This window comes from Cetorhinus maximus, chromosome 13 (genome assembly GCF_964194155.1).
Source record: "Cetorhinus maximus chromosome 13, sCetMax3.hap1.1, whole genome shotgun sequence".
Taxonomy (NCBI): domain Eukaryota; kingdom Metazoa; phylum Chordata; class Chondrichthyes; order Lamniformes; family Cetorhinidae; genus Cetorhinus; species Cetorhinus maximus.
In genome coordinates, this window is record NC_135891.1 from 76,870,321 (window position 1) to 76,883,135 (window position 12,815).

At 41.6% G+C, this 12,815-nt stretch overlaps 1 protein-coding gene and 1 long non-coding RNA gene across 22 annotated transcripts in view; one reads left to right on the forward strand and one right to left on the reverse strand.

Annotated features, from left to right (window-relative positions):
• eps15l1a (epidermal growth factor receptor pathway substrate 15-like 1a) overlaps positions 1 to 12,815 on the forward strand; it is a 389,837-nt gene that overhangs the window by 143,578 nt on the left and 233,444 nt on the right. For all 19 annotated transcript variants that reach the window (XR_013578464.1, XM_078555608.1, XM_078555606.1 and 16 more), the window contains 2 exons: positions 4,878 to 5,032; positions 6,613 to 6,769. Coding sequence is in view for 18 of the 19 variants with exons in the window: in XM_078555608.1 (XP_078411734.1) it covers positions 4,878 to 5,032; positions 6,613 to 6,769 (312 nt within the window). In the remaining variant the exon portion in view is untranslated. The remainder of the gene's footprint in view (positions 1 to 4,877; positions 5,033 to 6,612; positions 6,770 to 12,815) is intronic.
• The window catches only part of LOC144688728 (uncharacterized), a 114,821-nt gene that overhangs the window by 78,590 nt on the left and 23,416 nt on the right, over positions 1 to 12,815 (reverse strand). The gene's annotated exons all lie outside the window — the stretch shown is intronic.

A 12,815-nucleotide genomic window follows, 5' to 3' on the forward strand; every position in this document is an offset into this window, starting at 1 on the left:
GAAGCCTGTGCTTGAAAAACTCGAAACGTAGTGTCCAATTGGAAAACACTTGCTAAACAATCCTGATTTTACTAAGAATTACACTGAAAACCAATCTAAGATTATCAGTCGGGCTCGCAACGTGACTCACATATGTATGCTAGAAGCCATATATATTCACACACAGGGCCCTGTCCTTTGCAGAGAGAAGGAGCATGTCCATGCATTTTGCCTTTTCCAACTAAACAAAAGCTTGGCGGATGCCATTCCCTGGTTCATTTCCCCATGGCAATGCCTTGACCAATTGGAGTTGACCTGCCTAGTTTGAATTTGAAACTAAAGTTTGGCAGTTAACTGTTCTCTGCTGCATTCTCCATGGCAATGCCTCTATCAATCAGAGTCCACTTGCCAACCAATCAACTCTCATGAAGTATAAATTGTTGTTCCCTTTACTGTTGGTTTACCTTGCGAGGCTGTCCTGATGAATGCAAAACAAAAAACTTGGATAGCATGTCTCTTTCGTCAGCAATATTTTGCATTTGTCCTTTTCTTGATGGTTTTGTTTATTTACGGACTGCAGCATTCCATATGTTTGCCTCCTAGCTACCAATCCAGTGTCCCAGCAGTCTCTTTATATAAGTGTTGTAATTATTTAATTAAATAATGCCATACACTTGCATATCTTAACAATATTAGCATACCATTAACAATAGACACGGATGGGTGTGTTCTCCAAGGAACACAGTGCTTCTGGGACTGCTGAAGCTCTGCTTGAGGTAGCAGTGGAGTCCACAGCTTGAATATTGGGAATATGCATTGTAAGGTTGAATTAATATTTCACACCATTGACTTTGTGAGCAATTTCTTTTGCAGGTTTTACTTTTGGTTGGTTGCCTACCTCTTATCAGAATACTAGCTCACACACTCTGCAATGGGGGACATTCTAATAGTCTGTGATTAAATAAAGTTGAACTGAATGACTTTCTCCTCTTCCATCCTTTCATATGCGTTTATCTCCAATGCCCAGTTGTAGTGAGGCCATGGATATTTGCTAAACTAGTTGTTTCATTTGATTATCACTCCTGCAGTGTAAGAGTCAGTATTGTACTATTGGGGATAATTATGAACCTGAATTAAAGTTAGACTTCTACACTAGAACTTATAATGAGGTGGCAACATGGGTTAGCTGCACTGTGCCATTAAAACAAATATAACATTACAATCTCAATACAATGGCTCTGAATTATGATTTGTCCCAAGAATGATTGTGATTATCACTTTGATAAAAGCAAAAAACTGCCGATGCTGGAAATCCAAAACAAAAATAAAAACACCTGGCAGCATCTGCGGAGAGGAACACAGTTAACGTTTCGAGTCCGTATGACTCTTCAACAGAACAGAACAACAGAACTGCTCTGTTGAAGAGTCATACGGACTCAAAACGTTAACTGTGTTCCTCTCCGCAGATGCTGCCAGACCTGCTGAGTTTTTCCAGGTATTTTTATTTTTGTTTTGTGATTATCACTGATGTTTTCTTCAGATATCTAACAGGGCCTTATGGCGATTTACTTTCAAAACTCTGCCAATACTGTTCTGAAGTCTGCATGCCTCAATTTTTAATATTCTCATCCCTGTTCCCAAATCCCTTAATGAACTCTCTGCTCCCTGTCTCTGTAATCTCCTCTAGCCTCTGAGCTATCAGTGCTCCTCCAATTCAGACCTTACAAGCTCCCTGGTTTTAATTGCTCCACTGTTGATGGCTGTTCTTCCAGCTGTCCTCGAGTCAGTACAGCACAGAAGAAAGTCCATGCCGACTCTCTGTAGAGCAATCTAGGCAGGCCCATTCTCCCATTTTATCCCTGTAGCCCTGCAAGGTTATTTCCCTCAAGTGCCCATCCAATTTCCTTTTGGACTCGTGCATTGTCTCCAGTTCCATCACCCTCAGAGTGAGTTCCAGGTCACTACCTCTCTGTGTCAAAAGCTCTTGCTCACATCCATATACGTGCACATATTTTGAGAAAGACTTGCATTTCTATAGTGCCTTTCACACCAACCAACATCCCAAGTACTTTTGAAGCATAGTCACTGTCGTAATGTAGGAAATGTGGCAGCCATTTTGCACGTAACAAGATCCCACAAATAGCAATGTGAGAATGACCAGATAACCTACTTCTTGTGATGTTAATTGAAGGGGCCAATATTGGCCAGGACATCGGAGATAAGTTCCCTGCTCCTCTTCAAACTAGTGCACTGGGATCTTTTACATTCACTTGAGAGAGGCTTGTTTTAACATCTCACATGAAAGGTGACACCTCTGACAGTTCAGCATTCCCTCAGTACTGCTGTAGAGTGTCAGCCCAGGATTTAGTGCTCAAGACTTGGAGTGGGACTTGAACTGTAAACTCTTGAATTGCTTCCCTAAACCTCACAGCCTATTTGCCACTCTTTCCTTCTTGAAAATTTGTGTCTTGGAGTCCAATTTTTTTTGATAACACTCTTATGAAGTGCCTTAGTACAATTCACTACATTAAAGGTGCTATATAAATTCAAGTTGTTAACTAAGACCATAAGAAACGGGATCAAGAGAAGACCATACAGCCTGTTGAACCTGCTCTGCCATTCAACATGATCATTGTTGATCTTTGGCTTCAACTCCACTTTCCCTCTCACTTCCCCACATTGTGCATGCCCACTCGCTTAACTTGTCTGTATCTCTTTTGTAAAAGCATAATACTGCGGATGCTGGAAATCTGAAATAAAAACAGAAAACGCTGGAAAAACTCAGGTCTGGCGGCACCTGTGGAGAGAGAAACAGTTAACGTTTCGGGTCCGTGTAACTACTTCAGAGCTAAAGAGAAGTAGAAATGTGATGGAATTTATACTGTCTAAAGGGGGGTGCGGTGGAGCAGGTGAAGTAGGATAGAAGGTCGGATAGGTGGGAGCTGAGGAGAAATTGACAGATGTCATGGACACAAGACAAAGGGATGTTAATGGTAGTGGTGAAGACCAAAGAAGGTGCTGATAGTGGCATAAAGGTAAGAAAGCAGAATGTGTTAATAGCAGAACAAGAGTCAGCACTCTGAAAGAACATGGGAACAAGTGACAGGCAGCCCTGTTGACAGGGGTGTGGTATGGTTGGGGAAAAGGATGTATAAAAAATGTAAACAAATGAAAATAAATATAAAATAAGAATACATTTTTTAAAAGTGGAAAAAGTATAAATTCCATCACATTTCTACTCTTTAGCTCTGAAGAAGAGTCATACGGACTTGAAACTTTAACTCTGTTTCTCTCTCCACAGATGCTGCAAGATCTGCTGAGTTTTTCCAGCATTTTGTGTTTTTATTGCATCTCTATGTAGCCTCTTTGTGTCCTCCTCATTGCTTGCATTCCGACCTAGCTTTGTATTGTCAGCAAGCCTAGGTATTTTACTCTCGGTCTCTTCGTCAAAGTCGTTAATATAGATTGTAAATAGCTGAGGGCCCAGTACTGATCCTTATGGCACTCCACCAGTCACAGCCCGCCAACATGAAAATGCACGATTTATCCCTACATTCTGCTGTCTGCCTGTTAATCAATCCTCTATCCATGCTAATAGATCACCCAACCCTTGAGCCCTTATCGTGTATAATAACCCTATGTGTGGCACCTTATTGAGTGCCTTTTGGAAATCCAAGTATACTATATCAACTGGTTCCCCTTTATCTATCCTTCTATTAAATCCTCAAAAAACTCTTAATAAATGTTATTTTTGTAAAACCACGTTGACTTGTTCTAATGATGCTTTGCTTTTCTAAGTGTATTCATAGTTAAGTCTTTATTAATAGATTCCATCACTTTCCTGATGACTGATGTCAGGATACCTGGCCTGTAGTTCGCTGTTTTCTCTTTCCCTCCTTTCTTTGTAGTGACGTTACATTTGCTAACTTCCTGGGACTGTTCCAGAATCTAGAAAATTCTGGAAAATCATAGCCAGCACATCACCTATCTCTGCAGCTATCTCTTTTACAATCCTAAGATGTAGGCCATTAGATCCTTGGAATTTGTTGAATTTTAGTCTCTTGTGTTTGCCTGGTACTTTTTCTCTGCTGATATTAATTACCTTAATTTTTTCACTCTTATCAACTACTGGACTACCCTTTATTTCTGGCATGTATCTTGGGCTTCTACTGTGAAGACAGACACAAAATATTTGTTAAAATGTGTCATTTTCTCATTCCCCATGATAATTTTTCCTGTCTCTGCTTCTCAGGGACCACTGTTTACTTTAGTTACTCTCTTCCTTTTCATATACTTGTAAAAATTCTTACAATCTTGTTTTATATTCCTGGCTAGTTTGCTTTCATATTCTATTTTTTCCCTGTCTATCAACCTTTTGGTGGCCCTTTGCTGGTTTCTGAAAACACTCCCAATCCTCAGGCTTGCTACTATTCTTTGCAACATTATAAGATTAATCTAGGATGATCCTTAATCTCCATAGTAAGCCATGAATGGATCTTTCTTGCTGAGTTGTTGAGAAGTAGTCCTGGATGGTGAACCTTAATTTCTGTGGTAGCAGTTACCAGGATTTCAGTGTGCGTGACACAATGATCTATAAATTTATGACTGGTGCCTCACTGCACAGTGTTACAAGGAAAATACTAGTGTAATTCTGAAATCCATGTGGTTTGGACTGGATGACTCCTTTTATATGAACACATTTGACTATATTTCATCCACTGCAAATACAGATACTGACTGGATATTACACTAAGTTGTCCCTTACCACTTTTGGTTCAGTTGATGAATAAGGTCAGCGCTATTCTCCAGGCTCAGATGATTTGTGATCCTTTTTGCTGAGTTACTTTAATTTACTGTTGTGCAATTGCAATGACCTGGAAAAATCTTGTTTGTTGCAGCCAGTAAATTGGGTTGTGCCATCTAATGACAAGATGCGATACGATGACATCTTCCTCAAAATAGACTTAGATATGGATGGGTATGTCAGTGGCTTGGAAGTCAAAGATATCTTCATGCAATCTGCGCTTCATCAGAACCTCTTGGCTCATATATGGTAAGAGTTGTAGAATTTGGATGCTGAGTGTCTCAGCTGATGTATTATGAGCGAGTCATAGTCAGTATTTGGGACAACTTAGCTCATAAATGATAAATGGCCATTTTCCAACAAAACTGAAGACACTCTAGCCTTCTGTCAATGCTATTACCACCTTTGTCTTGTGCAGGTAGCAGTACTGGCTAAGTAAAATAACCCAACCTTAACTCCAGCAGATTTCTGTAATTTGCTAACCTACCTCTGACCTATGGCCTCACTGAGGGCTTCGAAATATGCTGAACTGAGTTCAGTGTGTCAGTGTGCTAACATTATGAGGCTGCCATTATTTTGGAATATCAGCAAACGTCCCTTATGTGAGTTAAGAAAATGCCAGAGTGCTGAAATAAAGGACCTGAACATGCAAGGCAGCAGGTTTCCAATTTTCGAGCCAGAACTGGTTAGTTGTGTACAGTTGGGTAAGTGACACTTACAAATCTCCCAGGATCCAAACGCAGGTTCTGATGCAAGATAAAAGCACCTTCAGGTTAGTGGACTTCGCAACCAATGATAACACCCTATATCATGCCAATGGAAGGAATCAGAGAAGGTATTCAGCTCCTTGAGACTCTTCTGCCTACCTGCCATATTTCCTTAATCTTTAATACCCTTGCCTGACAAAAATCTGAAAATATGAATTTTGATATTTTCAATTGAACCCCTGCTTCAATTGCTTTTTGGGGAGCGCTCCCAGATTTCCACTAATCGTTGTGTGAAGAATTGCTTCTTAACTTCACCCCGAAGGCCTCCCTCTAATTATAAGGTAATGCCCCCCTAGTTTTGAATTACCCTCAACAGAAGGAAACCTTATCAACTCCTTTAATCATCTTAAAAAGCTGAATTATATCACCCCATAAACTTTTATGCTGGGGGGGTGAAGGGGCACGATGAAAGTAATAAAACCATCATCATAATTCCCATGAGCTAGAACAATGTTTTAATAACGTGTCCTTCATTGACCAAATTGGTCAATGTATGTCAAATGTTGTTGAGGGAACAGTCCGTACTCAGTCAGTGTACTTAAGCTGCGGTTAGTCTCAAAAATAGTCTATTATTTTGTATAGAAAGAAATGCACTGAATAGAAGTGTGCTATGTACCACATGTACCAATTTATCTTGTATGAGAGATTTTTAAAAAAAAGCCATGTGGGTATGAGTCAGTTTCACTGATTTTTAATTTCTAGCAGGCCCTCCTGAACTGTGCCTGCATGATCCTTCAACTGCTGGGAGGTTGTTGCCACCAGCCCAGCAGTACCTCCAGATTCTTTACCTCCTCTTGTGGGGAGATACTAATCCACAGCAGTGCAGCTAAAACTGGGAGCCATTTCCAGATGGTTTCTCCACTTTGTCCCAAGTCACCTGCTGTATGTTCTTTACTGCAACTACGACTGGATTGTTTACCTCTCCACTAAATTACATTGCTGCTGTGTCAACACGTACCTACCTTTATTGGTTTGTTATGATATTAAACATAGCTATTGGCATGGTTTTGCTGTAGTTGCAATATTGAGCCTGCATTTATTTAGTAAATTATTTTTCATCAGGGCACTGGCTGATACAAAACAAATGGGGAAGCTGAACAGGGAACAGTTTGCTTTAGCAATGTATCTGATCCAGCAGAAAGTCAGCAAAGGAACTGACCCTCCACAGATGCTTACTCCAGAAATGATCCCACCATCAGAGAGGACTACACCAGTGTCAGTAAGTACATGATGCAACTCTCACTTTATAGGAATTCCTTAGGTACAGTTAGCTTTAGATTGGGCTGGTTACCCCAGTGTAAGCTCAGCACCTGTGGAACTAGACTCAACACGACATCAGGAGAGTGGGAGCAAAGGTGAGAAAATTGGTACGAAAGAAAAATTAGGTATGTTGAATAGTATGGCAGTATTTGTTTTGACCTCTTCATCATCATATGTTGTAATTGCGGGCATGTTACATTAACACAGCATAATGTATCAGCAATTGGCCTTTTTGTTTGAAGACCAAAGCTCAAAACTCAATCGGCCAATGGTAGCATACAGTAAATGTCTCCATTGGGATTTCAGTAGCATACTGGTGGCTGCCTGAATGTTTATATACAATGTCCATTTGAACTGTGAAACACAGTGAAGCAAGTACACCTTCTGTCCTTTCAATCAGAGATTGTACTGAAGAGAACATTTTAAGCAATGTAACACTCAGGTAGTGTGTGGTACAGTTCTGTCACTGGAAGTGGCAGGAATAGTTTGAGGTGATGTAAGTAAAAGTATCATACAAGAAGTGTATTGCACAACATCAAAAACTTACTAGCTTAGAAGTGTGTTATTTTTAGTTCAGATTCAGCAAGTCCTACACCAAAGGTCATGAGAATGGTGAATAATAATTCCTGTGCCTGTAAGGCTGAATTGGAAACTTGAATTGGAGGTGTTTTCAGGGGTCTTTGACTTTGGTTCATATAGGATAGGAGGCACATTTGTGCTGGAACACAAACAAAATGATGCAAATTGCATCTCTCAACCCCTCTGTTGCTGTTGTGCTGCCACTGTTTGCCCAACATCCCATCTTGGGGAAGTCATAACTTCCTCTGCAGCTCAGCAATGGGTAGTCTAAGGTCTTGATTCCTGCCACAAATGCCACTCCCATGGTTACATCCCTTTCCCTGATTACTGTAACATGCTAACCTTGAGATGAAGTTCAGAGACCATGTCATCTCCATTTCATAGACCATTTAGATTCACCTCTGCAGCATTACCAGCAACTACTGCTAGTTCAAAACCTCTGCTAATGAAGCTTTTGCACCTAACTTCACCCCCAGACTTTTGATTAATGCCAAGTTTTTAGCCTCCAAGCCCAATGCTTAATGTTTCAAATTGCTAAAAGTTAGCTCTCAGTATTATAATCTCTGTCGAGACAAATAACCTTACACAAGGGATTTGAATTTCCAGTGACCGACTAGAAGGGTCACAAAACAAGATTTTAAGTTTGAAGACTTTCACTGTAACGAACAAACTAAAAACTACATCAACTAAGCACTTTCTAGGTGACTAATACTCAAAACTACAGAAAAGTTAACCCTTACTGATGCTTTAATGTGACTGATAACCCCACACCGCATACATATACGTTACAACATGCTCTCCACAGGCTTACAGTCTTTATAGAGAATAGTACACAGCCACCCCAGCTTCCAATGGATTCACGTCTTTTCTCACCCCCTAAACTACCACCACCACCAAACACTGTGATTCTTCATGGGATGCACCTCTTTAACCAGAGATCATGTTCCTTCCTGCCTGGTAGGCCACAGAAAGGACACACTCTCCTCTCTGCTGACCACACACTAACTGTAGCCTTTTGTCTCTCTGTAAGACATGCTCTCTCTCTCTCTTTCTGTCCGAAATATTGGAGATAGGAAACCTACTCAACCTACTCAGGTACTCTTGCCTATGTTTCAGGTGTGAGAACTTTGCACCTTGCTCACAAAGTCCCAAACTGTCCCCATGATAACCAGACCACCTGGTCTGTTGCCGGGCAGAGTGATATAACCTCCTACAACCACCTTTCCCGGTTATTCTGTTTTACCTTAAATTACAAAGGCAGTTTAAACATAGCAATTTTACGAACTTTTTGTATTCGTAACAATATTCTTTCTTTTCCAAAGTCCTGCTAAGTGATCACCCCTGTTCACCCCATCCCTGCAACCTCTTCCAGTCCTCTCCACAACCCATGACTGTGCCCTCTTATAAATCATTCTCCTCCATTCTCCCCATCATTGATGTCAACCTTCAACCTCTTCTTGAAATAGATTTCCTAAAGCTCTTTGCTCCTCTCCCTTTAAAACCAAAACTTCAAAACTTCTTACTGAACTTTTGGTCACTCCTTTGTTCTCCCTTCTTGAATCAGTGTCTGTCTCTAAATGCTAAATGTAAAGAGCATTAAAGGAGTTGCATAAATACACATTGTTATTTTTGCTTTGTACTGGTTAATGGAAATACTTGAAATGAGGGGACATCCTCTTGAGCAGTTCAGAGTAGAATTCAGTGCTTCTGTTGGTTTTATGTTGCTTGCATTCAAGTATCATTTTTTTTTCAGTATACAGTGAAACCTGTATAAATAGACACTCCCAAAGAAATTTTAGCCTGCAAAACACATACTTTTATTGAAGGATCTGTTAGAATTGTAGAATTATAGAATGATACAGCACAGGAGGCAGTTCAGTCCATTGTGCCTGTGCCGTCTCTCTGCTGGACTGTCCATTATTCCAACTCCCCTGCTCTTTCCCCATGTTCCTGTAATCTTTTCCCCTGCAAATATTTATCCAATTCTCTTTTTAATATTACTATTGAATCTGCTTCCATCACTTGTTCAGGCAGTGCATTCCAGATCAGAACAACGTGCTATGTTTGAAAAAAATATTGCCTGTGCTTCTTTGCCTTAAAGTTGTCCTCTGGTTATCAATGCTTCTGCCACTGGGAACAGTTTCTCCCTATCCACTCTTATCAAAACCATTCATGATATTGAACAGTTTCATCAAATCTTCTTTTAACCTTTCTGCTCTAAAGAGAACATCCACAGCATCTCCAGCATCTTCCAAAACTGAAGTCCCTCATCCCTGGTACCATTCCAGTAAATCTCTTCTGCATTCTCTCTAAGGCCTGAACAGCATTCCTAAAGTGTGCCTAACCAGTGTTTTATAAATATTTAGCCTAACTTTCTTATTATTGTACTCTGTTCCTGTATAGATAAAGCCAAGGACCTCATATAGTTTATTAAGCACCTTCTCAACTTATCTTGCCACTTTCAAAGATTTGTGTACATACACCCACAGGTTTCTAGGCTCCTGCATCCCCTTTAAAATTATATCATTTAATTCATATTACTACTTCTCATCTTTCCTATCAAAATCTATTGCTTCACACTTCTAACTTATCTGCCACTTGTTTCTCCATTTCACCATTCTGTCTAGGTCTTACATTATTGAGTTTCATATCATCTGCAAACTTTGCAGTTATCTCCTCCTTATGCAGTCCCTCCGGATTGAAGATGGCTTGTTTCCACTCTGGTTGATGGGTCTTGAGATGGCTGCTAAGTCCAATGCACAATCTACAGATTCTGCCACATGCAGGGGAGGTGGTGCTTGGAGGATTGGGTGTTTGTGCACTCTCTCTGATGCTTCAACTTCACCTCTGCATGTTTGCGATGAAGTCTCTTGATGTGTTTGGCACCTTCTGGGATAAACCTCCTCCATTTTGGTCGATTACAAGTCAGGGACTCCCATGAGTTGATGGGAACATTTGAGATCTTCAAGGATGCCCTAAGTACATCCCTAAAGCGTTTCTGCTGTCCTTCTGGGCGTCTCCTGCCCGCTGCTCTTGAGTAGGCCAGTTGTTTCTGGAGTCTGGTGTCAGGCATATGAATAACATGTCCTGCCCATTGGAGCTGGGAATGAGACATAGGAAATAGGAGCAGGAGAAAGCCATTCAGCCTGCTGTACCATTCAAACAGATCGTGGCTGATCACCTATCCCTGTGCCATTTTTCCTCACTATCCCCATATCCCTTGATGTAGTTTTTCTGGATGTTTAGTGAAAGGCCCATTTTCTGATATGCTTCAGAGAAGGAGTTGACAGTGACTGGGGAGCTTAATTTCTGAGTGAGTGCACACACAAGTGATATCTGCATACTGGAGCTCAATGACTGAAGTTGGAGTGATTTTATTTTGGATTGAAGGTGACCTAGGTTCAACAGTTCCTTGTCTGTTCAATATCTCCATGCCTGTTGGTAGTTTCCTGGAGGTGAGGTGCAGTATTGCAGCAAGGAAGATGGAGAAGAGGGTTGGTGTGATGAAACAGCCTTATTTGACCACAGTTTTAATTGAGATGGGTTCTGTGGTGGTTCTGTTGGTAGGATCACAGGTTGCCTGTCATAGTGGAGTAGGTGGAAAATGATGATAAATTTCTCAGGGCAGCCAAATGTGAAGAGGATACTCCATAAGCCTTCATGGCTGACAGATTAAAAGGCTTCGTGAGGTTGATAAAGACCATGTACAACAGTTGATGCTGTTCCTTACATTTTTCTTGGGTGTACCGCACAGTGAAGATCTTACCTGTGGTGCCTCTCGATGGGCAAAAAATGCACTGGGACTCTGGAAGGAGCTCTTTGCCAAATGGGAAGAGGTGATTGAAGAAGATCCCTGCAATGATCTTCCCTGTGTCAGATAGCAGGGAGTAATTACTACAATCAGACTGTCTCGCTCCCTGAATATAGTCATGATCACAGCATCCCTGAGATTCCCCGACATGCACTGTCCTTCCCAGATGGGGGATATCAGGTTATGCAGCCATGCCAGGAGTATGTCTCCACTGTGTTTCAGGATTTAGCCAGGGGTTCCATCTGCTGCAGAGGCTTTGTTGTGTTTCAGCGATTGAATTGCTTTTCAGCCGAATGGGATATTGAGGAATGGAGTTGAGGGCGTTCAAGTCAGAGTCTTGGTTGAGAAGTCCTTTAATGTTCTCTTCATCGAGCATTGCCTGTCTGCCTGTCCTTGATGAGCTTCCCTCAATGCTTGGCTCTTAGCGGTGTGGACCCTTGAGTGCTTAGGCCGTAGATTGGTTTGATAGCGCTAATGAAACTGTGCAGGTCATTGGTGCCTCGAGTTGTTGGATCTCCCGCACTCTTTCTGCCTGCTGTTTGTTCTTTATACCTTGGGTTTTATGGTGTCCCATTGCCTTCAGATGCCTGTAGGAGTGCTGCTTTTCTCGAGTTCCAATGAAGTTTCCAGTCTGAGAGAGCTTTCCATTTAGGCTTGATTAGATCCTGTATCTCTTGGTTATTTTGTCACAAAGTTTACAGGTAGAGAAGCCAAGGACCTCTTCACAGGTGCTTGGTATGGTGGACTTCAGTGTTTACCAGGCACACTATGGTCACACAGTCACCCCTTGTGGCTGGCGGTTGAGAGGCTAGCAGCAAGGCACAGACTGAGAAGGGCTGCCTTGGTGGGATCTTTGAGATCTTTGATGCTAATTTTCTTGTGGCATTGCTTCTGTTGCCTCTGTTGTTTGGGGGCCTGGCTTGTGTAGATGATAGCTTAGATAAGGTGGTGATCAGTCCAGCAGTTGTTGGTGCCTGCCATGGCGTGGGTGATGTGGACATCTTTGCAGATCCTTGATTGAACGATCATCGAGTGTTTGGACCGTGGGTGTTGCTATGTGGTCATGTGCTTGTCTCGTTGGCAAAACGGTGTTGTTTATGACATGGATTTGTTCTAGACATTTCAACAACAGGAGGACACCTTTGGAGTTTGCTTTCTCTACTTCTTCCTTGCCAATCACACGCTTCCAGAGAATCATGTTCTCCCTGACTCAGTGTTGAAATCTCCAAGGAGGATCAGTTTGTCACCTGCAGGGACTTGGGTTAGAGATTGCTCAAGGTTGTCATAGAATCCCTCCTTGCCCTCGTCTGTTGCCTCAAGTGTAGGACCATATGTGGTGATGACAATGACATATTGATTCCTCCTTAGGATTATCCCACAGGGGGAGTCGCTGAAGTGCCAGACAAACTCATTTTTGATGGAAAAGCCCACCTGTGGAGGAGATAGTGGTGTAACGGTAATGTCACTGGACGCCTGGGCTAATGGGTTGAAATCCCACCATGGCAGCTGGTGGAATTTAAATTCAGTTAATAAAAATCTAGAATTGAAAGCTAGTCTCAGCGATGGTGACCATGAAACTATCTTTGATTGTCATAAAAACCCATCTAGTTCACTA